At 52.9% G+C, this 18843-nt stretch overlaps 1 protein-coding gene across 1 annotated transcript; it reads right to left on the bottom strand.

Moving 5' to 3' along the window:
* Positions 1-5919: 5919 nt before the first annotated feature.
* LOC144266841 (glycine N-acyltransferase-like protein 3) lies at positions 5920-11497 on the bottom strand. Its single transcript, XM_077820362.1, has 6 exons — positions 11437-11497; positions 11187-11320; positions 9239-9346; positions 8182-8302; positions 7679-7799; positions 5920-6376 (listed from the first exon to the last, which is right to left on the bottom strand). Exons 2-6 carry the CDS (start codon positions 11262-11264, stop codon positions 5920-5922), a joined length of 885 nt encoding a protein of 294 aa, XP_077676488.1. The 5' UTR covers positions 11265-11320; positions 11437-11497.
* Positions 11498-18843: the final 7346 nt, after the last annotated feature.

Below are 18843 nucleotides of genomic sequence, written 5' to 3'. Positions count from 1 at the left end.
GACAGGGTGCCTGGGGGGCAGTGAGGTCCCTGCCTGGCAGTGGCTGGTGGCCCTGTCCCCGCCACGTCTTGCTCTCCCTTGGGGCTACTCCAGCCTCTTATCCCTGAGCAAATGAACCATTAACAGAGTCTGTGCCTGGCCCGGAGCTGTGGCAGCCACGTCCCTGCAATTGCAAGGCACCATCGGGCTCCTTCCATGGGCAGTGAGGGGTGAAACGATTTCCTGGGGCCAGTGGAGTAGAGTTCTGAGGAAACACAAGCACAGCCAAGAGTGGGGCATGGGCAAACCAGTTCTGCTGGTGCCCCTCAGTCCCGACCGACAGCCCTTGCTGTCCCAGCCCCGGGCTCCCACAGAGCAGCTCCTTCCTAGCTTTCAGTTTCTGTCTATTGCTTTGATTTGAGGGTTGTGCTGGGAGCCCCCAATCTGGGCCCCTCTCCTTGGCTTTGTGCTTTCCTCTGCTCTGTGTCTCCCCCAGCCCTGTCCCCTGAGGCATGTGTGCCCTAGGAGGCTCTGTGCCTGATTTGCTCATCATGCTCTGGCTGGGATCTTGCATGGGTCCCTATCAGTATTGGGGAGCAGCCAAGAGGTCCAGGCTGGGCGGATTTCTACCTATGACAAGATGGCAAGGGGCTGTCATGGTTCGTTACCTGCCGTGCACAATGCAATCCGTATCTGCAGCAACTCAGCGTCACATTTATTACTCAGCTGGAATCCTGTATCAGAGAATCCTCAGGTTGTCTTGGCAAAGCCGAGCTGAAGGCAGAAGTTGTGTTGGCAGCAACAACTGCCTCAATACCTGCAGCTCTCAGGGATCCATCTTGGCTCTCCCTCCTCTTATCTCTGCATTCCCATGTGACTTCCTGGGATGCTGAGTCTCTGGGGTTCTCACAAACACAGTCGCCTCCCTTGCTTCTCTCTATTCCCAGAGTGCCCTCGGGAGCCAGACCCTTTGCTGGGGGCCTGAGTGAGCCACCAATGACTGAACGGGCTTTGGAGAGGGAGGACGCCCCTGCCCAGGCTGGGCCCTTGTGGCTGGCAGAGCTGTGGCATGGGGCTGATGGCTAGTGGAGGAAATGTGGTCGGTGGCTGTCTGTGCTTTGCCTGGGCTGCTTGCCAGGGTGCAGATCTCTAGATGTGCGAGTCGGGCCTCATTTGCTATGGCGTAAGGAGACATTTCCTCCCCACCCCGCCCCCGGGCCTTGGTACCCCCCTCCCCCCGCAACTTTTAATAGGTCTATCTGCTCCACTTTTTGCCCCACCTTGCGTTGCAGGATATTATCACCTGTAATGTTCAACCCCCAGCCCCCTGAGTTTTTCTGAAATGACACCTCCAGTGTTAGGGTCCCTATGTGGGGGCTGAAGCAAGGAGTCCCCTTTGACAGGGTCCCCAGTGTGCAATCTGGACTATGGGACCGCTGAGTCCTCCAAAGCCACCGGCTTGGTCTGTCTCTCACACTGTGATGCTGATGTCAAGCTACAAACCTCTGATACACACTGCACTTACACAGCCATCCACAGGCAGGGACACACCCAGCTGGGTCACTACAAAAAGTAATTTCCCCTCTGTTGATATTCACCGCTTCTTGTCAACTGTTGGCAATGGCCACATCCACCCTAACTGAATTGGCCTCATTAGCACTGACCCCCCACTTGGTAAGGCAACTCCCATCCTTTCACGTGCTCTAATATATATTCTGCTTATTGTATTTTTCACTCCATGCATCTGATGAAGTGGGTTATAGCCCACGAAAGCTTATGCCCAAATAAATTTTATGTATTTTAAAGAATAGTTATTGAAGTTGCAGGAACAAACCATCCCGATGTGTAGAAAGAACAGTAAATTTGGCAGGCAACCAGCTTGGCTTAACAGTGAAATCCTTGCTGATCTTAAACATAAAAAAGAAGCTTACAAGAAGTGGAAGCTTGGACAAATGACCAGGGAGGAGCATAAAAATATTGCTCAGGCATGCAGGAGTGAAATCAGGGAGGCCAAATCACACCTGGAGTAGCAGCTAGCAAGGGATGTTAAGAGTAACAAGAAGGGTTTCTACAGGTATGTTAGCAACAAGAAGAAGGTCAGGGAAAGAGTGGGCCCCATACTGAATGGGGGAGACAACCTAGTGACAGAGGATGTGGAAAAAGCTAATGTACTCAATGCTTTTTTTGCCTCTGTCTTCACAAACAAGGTCAGCTCCCAGAGTACTGCACTGGGCAGCATAGTATGGGGAGGAGATGACCAGCCCTCTGTGGAGAAAGAAGTGGTTCGGGACTATTTAGAAAAGCTGGATGAGCACAAGTCCAAGGGGCCAGATGCGCTGTATCTGAGAGTGCTAAAGGAGCTGGCAGATGTGATTGCAGAGCCATTGGCCATTATCTTTGAAAACTCATGGCGATCGGGGGAGATCCCAGATGATTGGAAAAAGGCTAATGTAGTGCCCATCTTTAAAAAAGGGAAGGAGGAGGATCCGGGGAACTACAGGCCGGTCAGCCTCACCTCAGTCCCTGGAAAAATCATGGAGCAGGTGCTCAAGGAATCCATTTTGAAGCACTTAGAGGAGAGGAAAGTGATCAGGAACAGTCAGCATGGATTCACCAAGGAAAAGTCATGCCTGACTCACCGAATTGCCTTCTATGATGAGATAACTGGCTCTGTGGATAAGGGGAAAGCAGTGGACATGTTATTCCTTGTCTTTAGCAAAGCTTTTGATACAATCATAGAATCAGAGAATATCAGGGCTGGAAGGGACCTCAGGAGGTCCTGCTCAAAGCAGGACCAATCCCCAACTAAATCATCCCAGCCAGGGCTTTGTCCAGCCTGACCTTAAAAATATCTAAGGAAGGAGATTCCACCACCTCCCTAGGTAACGCATTCCAGTGTTTCACCACCCTCCGAGTGAAAAAGTTTTTCCTAATATCCAACCTAAACCTCCCCCACTGCAACTTGAGACCATTATTGCTTGTTCTGTCATCAGCTATCACTGAGAACAGTCTAGATCCATCCTGTTTGGAACCCCCTTTCGGGTAGTTGAAAGCAGCTATCAAATCCCCCCTCATTCTTCTCTTCTGCAGACTAAACAATCCCAGTTCCCTCAGCCTGTCCTCATAAGTCACGTGTTCCAGTCCCCTAATCATTTTTGTTGGCCTCCGCTGGACTCTTTCCAATTTTTCCACATCCTTCTTGTCGTGTGGGGCCCAAAACTGGACACAGTACTCCAGATGAGGCCTCACCAATGTCGAATAGAGGGGAACGATCACGTCCCTCGATCTGCTGGCAATGCCCCTACTTATACATCCCAAAATGCCATTGGCTTTCTTGGCACCAAGGGCACACTGTTGACTCATATCCAGCTTCTCGTTTACTGTAACCCCTTGGTCCTTTTCTGCAGAACTGCTGCCGAGCCATTCGGCCCAGAGTCTGTAGCGGTGCATTGGATTCTTCCGTCCTAAGTGCAGGACTCTGCACTTGTCCTTGTTGAACCTCATCAGATTTCTTTTGGCCCAATCCTCTAATTTGTCTAGGGCCCTCCGTAGCCTATCCCTACCCTCCAGCGTATCTACCTCTCCTCCCAGTTTAGTGTCATCTGCAAACTTGCTGAGGGTGCAATCCACACCATCCTCCAGATCATTTATGAAGATATTGAACAAAACCGGCCCCAGGACCGACCCTTGGGCACTCCACTTGATACCGGCTGCCAACTAGACATGGAGCCCTTGATCACTACCCGTTGAGCCCGACAATCTAGCCAACTTTCTATCCACCTTATAGTCCATTCATCCAGTCCATACTTCTTTAACTTGCTAGCAAGAATACTGTGGGAGACCTATCAAAAGCTTTGCTAAAGTCAAGGAACAGCATGTCCACCGCTTTCCCCTCATCCACAGAGCCAGTTATCTCGTCATAGAAGGCAATTAGATTAGTCAGGCATGACTTGTCCTTGGTGAATCCATGCTGACTGTTCCTCTAAGTGCTTCAGAATTGATTCCTTGAGGACCTGCTCCATGATTTTTCCAGCGACTGAGGTGATGAATGTGCCAATGCAAATGGGCATCAAGTTTTAAGTCATTGTGTGCATTATCTTGATGTCAGGGGTAGGCCCGTAGATGCATTTCTAGATGTTCAAGTTGTAGAAAACACATCGGCTGCATCTGTGACAACCCACATCTTAGAAGAGTTAAATGCTTGTCAATTGGACCCCAAACAGATGGCTGCTTGTGCATTTGATGGAGCTGCAAACTTCTCTGGAAGACATGGTGGAGCACAAGCTTTGCTCAGAGAAAAGTGTAACCCTAGTCGCTCCTATGCACACTGCGGAGGCCATCTTCTCCAACTAGCACTAGTACAAGCTGCAGAATCTTCAAAAGACATTAAAAAAGCTATAAATTTAATGTCTTCATTATATTCTTTTTTCAGCAAGAGTCCAAAAAGACTGAATATCTTGGAAAATATAGAAGATAGACTGGGACTGAAGTTCAAATTAGTCCAACCTGGGAAAACCTGCTGGCTTTCTCATGAGCGAGCCTTGGCTGTTGTCTTAAAATTACTCAAGCCGTTATTACTGGCTTTGGAAAGTATCTACCAAGATGGGATGGATCTAAGAAGTGAGGCTGGTGGATTACTTTTGCTACTACGTTCAGAGAAGACTATTGCCATTCTCTCTCTTGTAGTCTACTGTTGAAACCACCTGGGTCATTAAACAATGCCATCCGGGCATCTGCTACAACAGTAGTAGATCTTTGTCCATCAATAGAAACTATATTTGGATCAATCAGAGAGCTATCCATTGAAAAAATACTGGAAGAAGCCAAGACTTCAGTCCAGAAGTTGACTGATGAAGGCATTTATACTGAATCCTTAAGTGAAGAAGACAAGAAGTGTTTGTTAAGACAACTGAAAAAGTACACAAACTTGATTCTTAAAAATCTACAACAGAGACTTCTAGATTCTACTCAACTTCTGCGTAGCTTTTACAGATCCCTGTCTTATAAAACACCGACAGTTGAGTGGAGTGAGACGCTACCATCAATGGGCCTGCCATGTGCTCAGGACAGAATAGAGAATTTGAACACGGAGTGGAATATCATACGACGAATAAATGAAGATTTGACTTCAACTTCTTTTTTATCATCACTAGTGGCTCAACCCGATCTTTGTGATCTGTTTCCTGGGCTGAAAGAAGTAGGAATTCATCTTTTGCTACTCCCAGTCACAACAGCTACAGTTCTTTTTCATCATTGAATAGCATTTTGTGTTCTGAAAGAAGTCGCCTTCTGCCTGATCATGTGAATGAACTGCTGAGCATATCAATTGAAGGAATAGAAGTACCAGACACATGAGAAGCCGCCAAAGATGAACGCATTGCATTCAAGAAATTCATTAACAGAGTTGTGGAAAATTATAACAAGAAACCAAGAAGAATGTAGACGTAGTGCTTCATAGAAGGCTTGAGTAGCCAACTTTAATTTGTGTGATGATTTTAAAACATGAGTTAAATCTAATAAAATGGTCATGAAACATTTTTCAGTTTTTACTATGGTGCCATACAGCCCACCTTCACCCTCATAGTCTCACCCCTCATCGGCCCTGACACCCCCCCCCGTAAATTCAAACACCCCCCCAATTTCAATTCCTAGGGAAACCACTGGATGGGGGTGCTGTGTGTATGGGTCTGGGGGGATAGGCTCTACCAAGAAGGGCAGGTTATGGGGCTCGGGAGAGTAGGACAGACCCTGTAAAGCTGGGTACAGGGCTGTGAGGGAGGGCAAGGCCTTTGGGGATGAGGGTAGCAGATCCCTTGTGAGGCTGGAGCTGGGAGATGTTACTGGTTCCACGAGTAACTGGTCTCCAGACTCCCACACCCCCCTCCCTTGGCTTCCGTTAGTCCCAGCCTGGCAGGTCCCCTGGGTGGCTGGGCTGGGGACTCATCCGAGGGCTGTACCCGGGGCTGGGCTGGGGGTTAACGTGGGGGTTCTGTGCAGTGCTGCGTTGTGGAGGATGAAGTGGCACAAGTTGGGCTGGCGCTGGAAGCTCTGCCTCTCCTGCAGCCTCTGCATGGGGTAGTTGTCCACGGCCACGTGGCCGTAGCTGGGATAGCCTAGTGCGTGCAACCGCTTGGCTATCAAGTTGTTCAGCACCCCATTGTAACCGCGTCCCCGGTGCTCGGGCATAGTGACGCTACGCCCCATGGCACCATATGGGTCTGAAACAGTCCAGCTGAGAAGGTGGCCAGCAGAGTCTAGGAGGCAGAAACTGGGGAAGTGGCGGATCAGTCTTTCCAGGAACCTCTTGCTGTACTTGTTTCCCCCATAGGGCCACATCTCATTCAACAGGTCGAGGTGGGAGACATCCAGGGTCGACAACCTCACAGCCGGGTCTAGTCTGGGAAGGCAGAGAGCAGCAGGGCCAAGCCCCAAGGGTTAGCAATCGCGAATTAGACCCCAACATCATGAGATTGGCCCTAATATCGTGAGGTTTTTTTAAAAAGATGACTATGATTGCTGATCTCCCTTGATAGCTGAACTCCCTCGACACCTGGTTGTGACAGTGTTATCAACAGTCCCAGATTTATTATGGTGATTTGGGATCTTCTGCCCAGCAATTAATTCTGCCCCATCAGTTCTGTTCCCAGCCAGGTGCCCATCAACTCTTCCTAGCCCCCCCAGCCTCCCTTCTGCTCCTCCTGGTGTTGTTCTGCCCCCTCCCAACCCAGTGGGGGCTGCAGCGGGCTCCCCTCTTCCCCTCCCAGGCCAGGTGTTCCTGGGATGGGGGCAACATGTGCGCCATCCTGTCCCCATTTCTCACAGGCTCAGGGCTGGGGCAGGGAGTTGGGGAGTGGGACCGGGTGCAGGGTACAGCTTCCGGGAGGGAGTTTGGGTGTGGGAGGGGGTGGGGAGAGGGAGTGGAGCCATCCTGAGATGCTGAGCAATTCCTGCTCCCTCCTTCCCTTCTGTGAGAAAGGTGTCACATTACTGCAGGGAGTTGGGGGAAGGAGATCTTACTGCAGGAGCTCTGATTGGCTGCTCTTCCCCAGGAGGTCTCCGAGACACACAGGCAGGGGGGAATTCCCATGTAGGTGATTGTAAGATGGGCTGCCCAGTGAAACTCCTGGGACTCAGGAGAGGGGATTGCTAAAGCCAAGTGGAGGAGGGAAATGGCTGGCTCAGAGGGTGGGGAGTGGGACACGGGGCCTTTCCCCACTAACCCACACTGCCTAATGTCCCTTTGGCCAGGTGAGACATGGTGTAGGGATGGGGGGAGCACAGCCTCTCGCTGCCCAAACCCTGCCAGGGCTGGCTGATTGCAGAAGTGCCTGGTCCCCAGGGGCCACGGATGGGGTCCCATTGGTGGCACAGAAGCCATTTGCATCAGGGTTTCCTGGCAGAGGCTGGGGCCCTGTGCAGGAGCTGAACAGGGATCTCCCTCCCCATGGTTGTCCCCACCCCATGGCTACGCTCCCCAGTCCCTGCAAGGTCCCTGAAGGAGGTTAGGCTCAGTGCCAACCTACAGGGTTTATACTGCTGGCAATAGGACCCCAGTGCCCCAGGTCCTGCATAGGTAATAGCCAACCACATCTTGGGCATCCCAGCACCATACTGGCCAATTCCCTCACCGTGCAGACTGTCCCCTTCTCTACCAACCCCACCCCTCCCATGGGGCCCTCTGGCGCAAGCAGACACTGACTGGATTTCAGGCAAGGTGTTGGGATCTGGGTGAAAATAAGTGAAGCAGCGGAACACCTCCAGCTTGACCCCTTTAGTGTTGGCGATGTCCCTCGAGGCCTCGTAGAGCCCGTCCCGGAACCCTGCAGGGGGCAGCAATGGGCCATGAGCAGTGGGGACAGGGACTGAATGGTGGTGACAAAAGGGCCCATATGTGTGGGGAGCCCAGCCTGGGACAGGGGGCAGGAGGGGCAGGAGTCTGAGCTTCCAAACCTACCAGCCCCAGGCCTCAGGGAGAAGGATGTGGTCAGGTGATCTGATCTCAGCCCAGCACTGGCAAGGGGCTACCCCATAAGTACCTGCCCTGCACAGGGCTCATGGCAGCAGCCTTGCAGCCTGGGGGAGGGGCAGTGGAGGGCTTTGGGGCTGGCACGGTAGGGCAGGATCCCCTGGGGTTGGGCCCACGCAGGATTTATATGCTCAGTCTTTGTGGTGCTCTCCCTGGTGCTGTGAGGCCCACATTACCGTGGATACAGAAGGCCTGGTTCCAGTTGACGGCGCTGCCCAGCAGGGCCCTGTAGGCACCCAGGTCCCGGTAGTATGCCGCGTACATGTTGGTGTAGAAATCAGAGTCATCCAATGCCACCTGCCAGGGGAGACATGGAGCCAAGAAGTGGAAACTCCTAATGGAATGACTGATCTGCCTGCCCCCCGCTCCCGAGCCAGCCAGTCCCCTGCTTGGGGGCCCCCTAGAAGGGAAAGGCCCCAAATCCCAATCCCAGCCCTCCCTGAGACAGTTTGGCTCCCAACCTGCGGTTCCCCAGTGCAGAGTTTCTCAAAACTGTGGGTTGGGACCCAAAAATGGGTTGCCAGAATATTTCAAAGGGTCCCATGGCAGCTCCTGTGGCTACTGTCCCATGGCGCTGGCTGGACTCGGCTCCCTGCTCCAGGCACTGCAACATCTGGGGTCCTGGTGGCATTCAGGTTTGGCCCAGCCACCATGACAATGGGAGTCTGGGTAGGCCAAATTTGAGTGAGTGGTACTGCAGCCCCATGAGCCAGGGCACAACTCCACTCTCACAAATTTGGTCCAGTTAGGGGGGCGGGATCAAACCTGAGCGGCACTGAAACCCCAGCGGTTGCAATGGCCAGAGCAATGAGCCTAGCCCAGCCAGCCCCACACCATGGGAGCTGCTATTGTGGGGTGAGTGCTGGGCAGGACCCAACACCCCTCAGGGGGCAGAATCCAACAGAAACCACCCTGGGACCTCCACGCCCAGACTATTTACTGCATCACAATAGGCCATAAACAGTTACGAATGGGTCCTAAGCCCCAAAAGGTTGAGAACTACTGCTGTAAAATGGAAAGGTCCCTAATCCCAATCCCTGCCCCCCGAAACCAGTTTGGTCCGCGCCCTGGGGCCACCTAGAGGGGAAAGGACCTGAATCCCAATTCCTGCCCCCGACCTAGCCTGGCCCCCACACCATGGCCCACCTAGAGGGGAAAGGCCCGAGGTCCCACTCCCCAACACCCGAGAGAGCCAGATCACCCAGGTGCAGCGCAGTGGCTGAGGGGCAGCACCTCTTTGCGTGGCCGTGTGAGGACGGCTTTGAACTCAGGCCACGAATCCACCAGCACCTCCTGTGCTGCCGGGTTCCCACAATTTATGGTCATCACGGCACCATGGACCTGCCAGTGACATGGATGTGGTGAGGGTTAGAGCTGGGGGCAGGGCAGCAATTCCAGCTCTCACGACTCTGTCAGGAGCCTCCCAATGTTTACCGGGCGGTTTCAGCATCTCGTGATCTTCTGCACCATGGCAGTTTTTTGCCCTTCTTCAAAATGGCCACCCTCTCCCATCCCTGCCAATGGGGCTGACACCACAGGCTTCCCTTAGTCAAGCTGACTACCACTTCACAACGATTTCAGTTGGCCGAGGCCAGGGAAGATGGTGGTCTCCTGCCCCCTCCCGCTGGGGTTACTCTCCTGATTTTTGGTGTCTGACCCCTGATTTGTGGCCCTGGGCTGGTATCATAGGGGAGACCCTGACCGTGGCTGGGTTAGGGTTGTCAGGCATCTGGTTTTCATGGACCTTGGCAGCTCCAGTGAGCACCGCTGGCCAGGTTGGTAAAAGTCCAGTCGGTGGCACAGTGGGACTAAAGCAGGCTCCCTGCCTGCTCTGGCTCTGTGCAGCTCCTGGAAGCTGCAGCATTTTCCCCCTCCGGCTCCTAGGCTCAGGGATAGCCAGGGAGCTCTGCACGCTACCGCTCCCCTGAGCACCGGCTCTGCAGCTCCTGTTGGCTGGGAATTGTGGCCAATGGGAGCTGCAGGGGCGGAGCCTACAGACGCGGGCAACGTGCAGAGCCCCCTGGCCCCTCTGTCTAGGAGCTGGACATGCCAATCGCTTCTGGGAGCCACCTGAGGTTAGCTCCACCCGGAGCCCACACCCCGAACTCCCTCCTGCGCCCCAACCCCCTGCTCCAGCTCGTAACCCCGTCCTGCACACAAACTCCCTCCCGGAAACTGTACTCTGTGCCCTGTCCCACTTCCCAACCCCCTGCCCCAACCCTGAGCCTCCTCCCACACTCCAAACCCCTCAGCCCCATCCCAGAGCCCCCTCCTGCACCCCAGACCCCTCATCCTCAGCCCCACACCAGAGCCTGCACCCCCAGCCAGAGCTCTCACCCCGTTCTGCACCCCAACCCCCTGCCCCAGCCTGGAGCCCACTCTGAGCCCCTCATTTCTGGCCCCACCCCGGAGCCCACACCCCCTGCCAGAGCCCTCACTCCCTCCTGTACCCTAACCCCCAGTCTGGAGCCCCCTCCCACACTACAAGCTCCTCAGCCCCAGCCTGTAGCTCCCTTCTGCACCCCAAACCCCTCATCCCCAGCCCTCACCCCCAGCTGGAGCTGTCACCCCCCACTTCCAACCCCCTGTCCCAGCCCAATGAAAATAAGCAAATGAGCGAGGGTGGGGGAGAGCGAGCAATGGAGGGAAGGGGGATGGAGTGAGAGGAGATGGGGCCTTGGGGAAGGGGCGGGACCTTGGGGCAGCAGTGGGGCAAGGGTGTTAGGTTTCTGCAGTCAGAAAGTTGGCAGCCTTAGGTCAGGTGTGTCGGGGGAGGGGGATTGAAGGGGCTGGTGACCCGCCACAGACACTAGAGCCATGTGATGGGCATACAGTCATGGAGGGAGCCACAGCTACCCAACTCTCTGATTGGCTGGCACGGGGCCAACCTGCCCTGTGATTGGCTGGGGAAGTCCCGCCAGCTACGCTGGATGAGTCGCAGGAATTGGTGCTGGGTTTGGACTGTGGGAGACACAAGGAGCGAGGTAGGAGTGGGTGGCCAGGAGAGCTGAGCAGCCAGTGCCTGCGGGGAGTCTGCCCCTCCAACCTGCTCTCTAACCCATCTCCCAGGGGAGTCAGAGGGACCTTCCCTTGCTCTCTGCTCCATGGGTGGGGCAGGGGTGGGGGGTTGAGTCCCATCCCGGGGCGGGGCGGGCAGTGGGGCTAGACACAGCCATGTCACCTGCAACGTCTCAGGCAGGCGCCTCCATAGTGTCGCCTCCAGCTGCTGCAGCTTGGAGGAGCAGCTCAGGATCAGCATCTCTGTCAGGATGGGCCCTTGGCAGCTTCCCGGGAATGTGATGTAGGGGACACCTGGGAGGAGGGGAGAAGAGAAACCCTTCAGTTATGTGTGTCTATCCCCACACCCCCAAGTGACCCCAGAAGCAGGCAGGGTGTCTGCAACCTCCAATCTCTACAATAACAAACCTACAATAGGGTGCAGCCACTGTGTTCACCAGAGACCCTACAATAACAATCCCTGTCTGTGGCCCCAGCAATGCCAGGGCTGGTCTGTGCAGGGCTAGGGTCGCCCAACTAGCTTCCACTCACAAGGGCAGTCTCTGTGCTAGGGTAACGAGCAGTCCTGGAGAAGGCAGTGCGGTCCCGTCTCCACTGAATCTCTCCCTTGAGGACTGCTCCAGCCTCTTAACCCTGAGTGAATGAACCATTAACAGAGCCTGTGGCTGGCCCTGAGCCGGGGGCACCTCCCTGAAGTCACAAGGCACGATCAGGCTCCTTCCATGGGCAGTGAGGGGTGAAATGATTTCCTGGGGCCAGTGTAGTAAAATTCTGAGGAAACATGAGCACAGCCAGAAGTGGGCCATGGGCTTTGATAGAGGGTTCTGCTGGGATGGGAGCCTCCAGTCTGGGCACCTCTCCTTGGCTGCATCCTTCCCTCTGGCCTGTGTCTCTCCCAGCCCTGTCCCCCGAGGCATGTGTGCCCTACACTCTGTGCTTGTTTTGCCTATGCAGGGGCTGGGATTTCACATGGGTCCCTCTCAGGTTTGGGGAGGGGTCATGGGGTCCAGGCTGGGCAGGTTTCACCTACCAAAAGATGGAAGCCCTCTGGGATGTGGCTGTCATGGTTCATTACCCGCCGGGAGCAATGCAATCAGTATCTGTCACGACCTAGCGTCATATTTATTAATTAGCTGGAATCCAGCATCAGAGAATCCGAGCTGAAGGCAGAGGCCATGGTGGCCCAGCAACTCTGTGGGATCCACCTTGATTCGCCCTCCTTTTGTCTCTGCATCCCTATGTGAGTTCCTGGGATGCTGAGTCTCTGGGGTTCTCACAAACACAGTCACCTCCCTCGCACCCCGCGTCTTTGTTCCAAGCTGCAGCAGAGCTGTGTCCATGTCTCCTGCTCCCTTGTGTGCTAAGTCACTGGCAAACGGTGGAGTTAATGTTGCCCAGAGGTTCCACGCACCCTTCCAGAATGTCAAGCCCAGCAAAACTCACATATCTGAAAACCAAGCAATGAGGAGTTAAGGTGCCTGCCTATGGTCCTTAATTCTGCTCCAGCTGTCCTCAGTGGAATGGAGATAATGGTTGTGCTTTGTAACATTTGCAGTGTGTAGTTGCTCTATGACCCAAAAACTTGGTGGTTATTTTATTACATGTGTAAAAAGTCTGGTGTCTCGCTCCTCCCCAACCTCTACCATCCCCTACTACATGTAGCCTTCCCCTGGTACCCTGCCAGCATTTCCAGCTCACCATCTCCTGCCGATCCCCTTAAGCCGTCAGCATTTTCGAAGGCAGGGGTGCACAAAAACCATTGGTAGAAGCTGTGAACTTGAAGAAAAGCAGTTTTTGGGTGGGTAGCTGTAGTTCATAGAATCAAAGAATATCAAGGTTGGAAGGGACCTCAGGAGGTCATCTAGTCCAACCCCCTGCTCAAAGCAGGACCGATCCCCAACTTAGGGCTTGGCTACATTTGTGAGTTACAGCGCAATAAAGGAGCCCCGGGCACACTAGTTCACTACACGTCCACACTGGCAAGGCACGTAGAGCGCTCTGACTCCTTGGCTACAGCGCTGCTGGTACTCCACCTCGGCGACTAGAATAACGTTTTCTGTGCCACCGCTGGAGCACCGCGGCGCCAGTGTGGACACCCTGGTCTGTTATGGCGCTGTGATCAGCCTCCAGAAGTATCCCACAATGCCTGTTCTAGCCACTCTGGTCATCGCTTTGACCTCTACTGCCCTGCCCTCAGGTGACCAACCATCAGACCCTCCCTTTAAATTCTCTGAGAATTTTGAAAATCCCCTTCCTGTTTGCTCAGCCAGGCATGGAGTGCTCTCATCAGCGAATCTTTCCAGGTGACCATGCCTCCATGCGCCAGGCGATCCCCAATATAGAGCAATGGCGAGGTGCTGCAACTCATCAGTGTTCGGGGGGAGGAAGCTGTCCAGTCCCAGCTGCGCTGCAGCTGCAGGAATTACGATCGCTTCGGGCAGATATCAAGGGATATGATGGAAAGGGGCCATGACCGGGATGCCCTGCAGTGCAGGGTTAAAGTGAAGGAGCTGCGGAATGCCTACCGCAAAGCCCGAGAGGCAAACAGCCACTCCGGTGCTGCTCCCGCGACCTGCCATTTCTACAAAGAGCTGGATGCGATACTTGGGGGCGACCCCACCTCCACTCCAAGCACCACCATGGATACCTCAGAGCCCAGTGCAACAAGGCGGGAGGAGGAAGAGGAGGAGCAGCAAAGCGGGAGCGAGGGTGCTCCGGCACAGGAAGACACCCCGGCATCCCTAGATGCATGCAGCCAGGAGCTGTTCTCAAGCCAGGAGAAAGGTAGCCAGTTGCGGCAGCCGGTGCTTGGGGAAGGGTAAACACCAGAGGAGGTTTTCGGTAACCGGCTTTTATTTTGGGAAGGAAGTTATTCGGTGCAGGCTCTTGGGGTGAGGAGGGTTAGGGCTGCATACATGCCTAGATGCAGAATAGGGGATTGATGTGCTCTCTCACATCATGGTAATGGGCCTCAGTGATCTCTTCAAAGGTCTCAGCCAGAATTTGGGCAATACGCTTGTGCAGGTTTTTTGGGAGAGCTACTGTGTTCCTTGTCCCAGTAACGCTAACATGTCTGCGCCACTGTGCTGTGGGGGGCGGGGGGACCATTGCTGCACATAGGCAAGCTGCATATGGGCCAGGGCGGAATCTGCATTGTAGTAGAAGATCCTCCCTTGCTTCCCTGGTCACCCTCAGCAGCAAGATATCTTCAAGGATGAAGTCCTGTGGAAAATGTGGGGACAGTGTTCGTTATAGGGGCCCACTGCCGCTGTTGGCTCTCCTGAAGGCACAGAAATCCAGAGGACAGTACAGCTGTGAAACAATCAGTCATGCTTGACCCTGTGCTTACTTAGCATTTTGGGGCTCCCATAGGTTATGTGTGCTCGCTTTGGGATGGGCAAATTATGCTATTGTGTAGATTGTGCTCGCCCTTGAGTACGGGGGAATCCTTGCTCTGTCTGGTGTGAACAATGCTGCCTCTGTTAAGTGTTGCATTTTGCCTTTACAGATGCAACCCTTGAGACCTCAGCCATCTGTGTTATCAATGGCTGAGAGGCTGCAAAGAATCAGGAAGAGGCCATGTAGAAGCAAAGAGGACATGCTGCATGAAGTCATGCAGCATTCAACTAATGAAAATAAAAAAGTGCAGAAGTGGCGGGAAAGTGAAAGGAGGGTCCACCAGCAGAATGCGGCTCGCCGGCACCAAAGCACAAAGCACAGGCTGATAAGCATCATGGAGAGCCAAGCGGATTCAATCCAGGTGCTCGTAGCCATGCAGGCGGAGCACTACCATGCCCACTGCCCCCCGCAGTTCTTGTCCCAAAACTCTTTCCCTCGTGCCACCATGTCACTCCAAACCACTTTCCCCAACATCTGGGTTCTTACCACCACCCACTGCCTCCAACACCTGTAGCTTCACCACCCAGCCCTGAAAATTACAACCCTTACCCAAAAAGAAAAGGAGTACTTGTGGCACCTTAGAGACTAACCAATTTATTTGAGCATGAGCTTTCGTGAGCTACAGCTCACTTCATCGGACTCAACCCCCATCACCATGCAGTATAGCCATCCTGAAGTACAGCACGCATTGCACAGCACTCCAGACAGGACATACACAAATCTGTGATTGTACCATTCCCCACCCCACCCCCTTGCCCTTTGTGTTTCCCAAGCAGTTGTGCTGTGTTTCTTTTCAATAAATTTATTTTTTGGCTTTGAAAACATTCTTTATTATTGCATATCATAAAAGAAACCTTAGCGCAGGAAAACAACAGGCACTGCAAGTCAGTGTATCATACGTAGCAAACACAGATTCCCACTGCACTTCACTCCTGCGCAGGGCACCACACCAGACATTACTGTTTGCTTTCAACCTCAAATTGCTCCCTCAAGGCATCCCTAATCCTTGCAGCTCCGCCCTGGGCCCCTCTAATAGCCCTGCTCTCTGGCTGTTCAGATTCAGCCTCCAGGTGTTGAAATTATGAGTTCCATGCCTGAGTGAATCTTTCACCCTTCCCTTCACAAATATTATGGAGGGTACCACACGTGGCTATAACTGCGGGGATGCTGTTATCGGCCAGATCCAGCTTCCCATACAGAGAGCGCCAGCGACCCTTTAAATGGCCAAAAGCACACTCCAGAGTCATTCTGCACTGGCTCAGCCTGTTGTTGAACCACTCCTTGCTGCTGTCAAGGCTCCCTGTGTAGGATTTCATGAGGCACGGCATCAATGGGTAAGCGGGGTCTCCAGGATCACAATGGGCATTTCGACTTCCCCTATGGTGATCTTCTGGTCTGGGAAAATAGTCCCAACTTGCAGCTTCCTGAACAGGCCAGTGTTAATAAAGATCCGTGTGTCATGCACCTTTCCAGGCCAGTCTGCATTAATGTCAATGAAATGCCCACGGTGATCCACAAGCGCCTGGAGAACCATAGAGAAATAGCCTGTCCAATTAACATACTCGGAGGCTAGGTGGGCTGGTGCCAGAATTGGAATATGCGTCCCAATCTATCACCCCTCCACAGTTAGGGAAACCCATTTGTGCAAAGCCAGCCACAATGTCATGCACGTTACCCGGAATCACGGTTCTTCTGAGCAGGATGTGATTAACGGCCCCGCAAACTTGCATCAACACGATTCCAACGGTCAACTTCCCCACTCCAAATTGGTTAGCGACCAATCGGTAGCTGTCTGGAGTTGCCAGCTTCCCGATTGCAATAGCCACCCACTTTTCCACCATCAGGGTAGCTCTCAATCTCGTGTCTTTGCGCCGCAGGGTGAGGGCGAGCTTCTCCCATAGTCCCATGAAAGTGGCTTTTCTCATCTGAAAGTTCTGCAGCCACTGGTTGTCATCCCAGACTTGCATGACAATGTGATCCTACCACTCAGTGCTTGTTTCCCGAGCCCAAAAGCAGCGTTCCACGGTGGTGAGCATGTCCGGGAATGCCACAAGCAAACTCGTGTCGTTTGCGTCATTCGAGTCGATATCATCGTCGGAGTCCTCACTGTCACTTTGGATCTTAAGGAATAATTCAACTGCCAAATGTGATGTGCTGGTGAGACTCATCAGCATATTCCTCAGCAGTTTGAGCTCCATTCCCGCAGACCGAAAGATAAGACAGAGCGCGCAGTACAAAAACCATTGAAAGATGGCGCCAAATGTGGACGGAAGCACAGGGATTGCTGGGATGTGAAGCAATGCATCACGGGGCATTGGGACAGGACCCAGAATGCCCCGCACTCCCCACCCCCTTCCCACAAGCCACAGCGCCAGAATGGGAAGAGGTGCTCTGTGGGATAGCTGCCCACAATGCATCCCTCCAAATGCCACTGCAAGTGCCACAAATGTAGCCACACCAGTGCGCTTGCAGCTGTCAGTGTGGACAGACTGCAGCGCTTTCCCTACTGCACTGTACAAAGGCGGGTTTAACTCACAGCACTCTACATCTGCAAGTGTAGCCACACCCTGAATCATCCCAGCAAGGCTTTGTCAAGCCTGACCTTAAAACCTCTAAGGAAGGAGATTCCACCACCGCCCTAGGGAACCCATTCCAGTGTTTCACCACCCTCCTAGTGAGAAAGTTTTTCCTAATATCCAACCTAAACCTCCCCTCTGCAACTTGTGACCATTACTCCTTTTCCTGTCCTCTTCTACCACTGAGAATAGTCTAGAACCATTCTCTCTGGAACCATCTCTCAGGTAGTTGAAAGCAGCTATCAAATCCCCCCTCATTCCACTCTTCTGCAGACTAAACAATCCCAGCTCCCTCAGCCTCTCCTCATAAGTCATGTGTTCCAGTCCCCTAATCATTTTTGTTGCCCTCCGCTGGACTCTTTCCAATTTTTCCGCATCCTTCTTGTAGTGTGGGACCCAAAACTGGACATAGTACTCCAGATGAGGCCTCACCAGTGTCGAATAGAGGGGAACGATCACGTCCTTCGATCTGCTGGCAATGCCCCTACATATACATCCCAAAATGCCATTGGCTTTCTTGGCAACAAGGGCACACTGTTGACTCATATGCAGCTTCTCATCTAGTGTAACCCCTAGGTCCTTTTCTGCAGAACTGCTGCCGAACCATTCGGTCCCTAGTCTGTAGCGGTGCATGGGATTCTTCCGTCCTAAGTGCAGGACTCTGCACTTGTCCTTGTTGAACCTCATCAGATTTCTTTTGGCCCAATCCTCTAATTTGTCTAGGGCCCTCTGTATCCTATCCCTACCCTCCAGCGTATCTACCTCTCCTCCCAGTTTAGTATCATCTGCAAACTTGCTGAGGGTGTGTAACGATGCTGGTTCTGGTGGGACCCAACTGAAAGTGCCAATTCAGGACAAATTGCTTAAAGCAAGGCTGGGGTTTTTCCACGTCTAAGGCAAACCAAACCAGACAGACAGAGAGGACTTTGGTTTTACCCCACTGGCTAACCACAAGTCACACAAGCAATTCCCTTAGACGCTCCAGTTTCCCAGTATCACCATCAGTGTCACTTGTTATGGGGACAAATGGTTATGAAAACCAATACCCCCGTAAAAGAAAAAGGGTTCTCCCGATCCCAAAGGACCAAGCCCCAGACCCAGGTCAATATACAAATCAGATCTTACCCACAAATCACGCTGTTGCCAATCCTTTAGTATCTAAAATCTAAAGGTTTATTGATAAAGAGAAAAAGAAATAGATGAGAGCTAGAATTGGTTAAATGGAATCAATTACATACAGTAATGGCAAAGTTCTTGGTTCAGGCTTGTAGCAGTGATAGAATAAACTGCAGGTTCAAATCGAGTCTCTGGAGAACATCCACAGCTGGGATGGGTCTTTCCGTCCTTCGTTAAAAGCTTCAACGTAGCAAAGCTCCTCCAGAGGTAAGAAGCAGGATTGAAGACCAGATGGAGGAGCTGCAGCAGCTTTCTATAGTCTCTTGCCATGTGGTCTCTCTTTCTTTGTCCCAAAGACGAGCTGTCCATCACATGGCCTGGAAAAACCTCAGAGTTCTCTCCGTAGGCAGGTCCCTGCATACCTTGCTGAGTCGCAAGGCGTGTCTGCCTTCTCTCAATGGGTCACTTGTATAGCTGATGGTCCTTAATGGGCCATCAAGCAGGCTAGGCAGAGCTGACACCAACTTGTCTGGGGTGTCCCCCAGAAGCATAGCATAAGTTTGAAATACAGACAGTATAGAGCCAATATTCGTAACTTCAACTATAAAAATGATACACATATACAGATAGCATAATCATAACCAGCAAACCATAACCTTGTCTTAGACACCTCATTTGACCCCCTTTATATAAGATTTGGTGCCACTACAGGACCTTGATTGCAACAAT

Source organism: Eretmochelys imbricata, chromosome 6 (assembly GCF_965152235.1).
Source record: "Eretmochelys imbricata isolate rEreImb1 chromosome 6, rEreImb1.hap1, whole genome shotgun sequence".
NCBI lineage: Eukaryota > Metazoa > Chordata > Testudines > Cheloniidae > Eretmochelys > Eretmochelys imbricata.
This window is presented reverse-complemented; position numbering and strand designations above follow the sequence as displayed.

Coding starts and splice junctions, on each gene's coding strand:
- LOC144266841 (XM_077820362.1), bottom strand. CDS start 11,264: ATGCTGATCCTGAGCTGCTCCTCCAAGCTGCAGCAGCTGGAGGCGACA. Junction 9,347..11,186: donor GCCTGCCTGAGACGTTGCAG/GTGACATGGCTG, acceptor TGTCACTGGCAG/GTCCATGGTGCCGTGATGAC. Junction 7,800..8,181: donor CCAGGCCTTCTGTATCCACG/GTAATGTGGGCC, acceptor TGCCCCCTGCAG/GGTTCCGGGACGGGCTCTAC.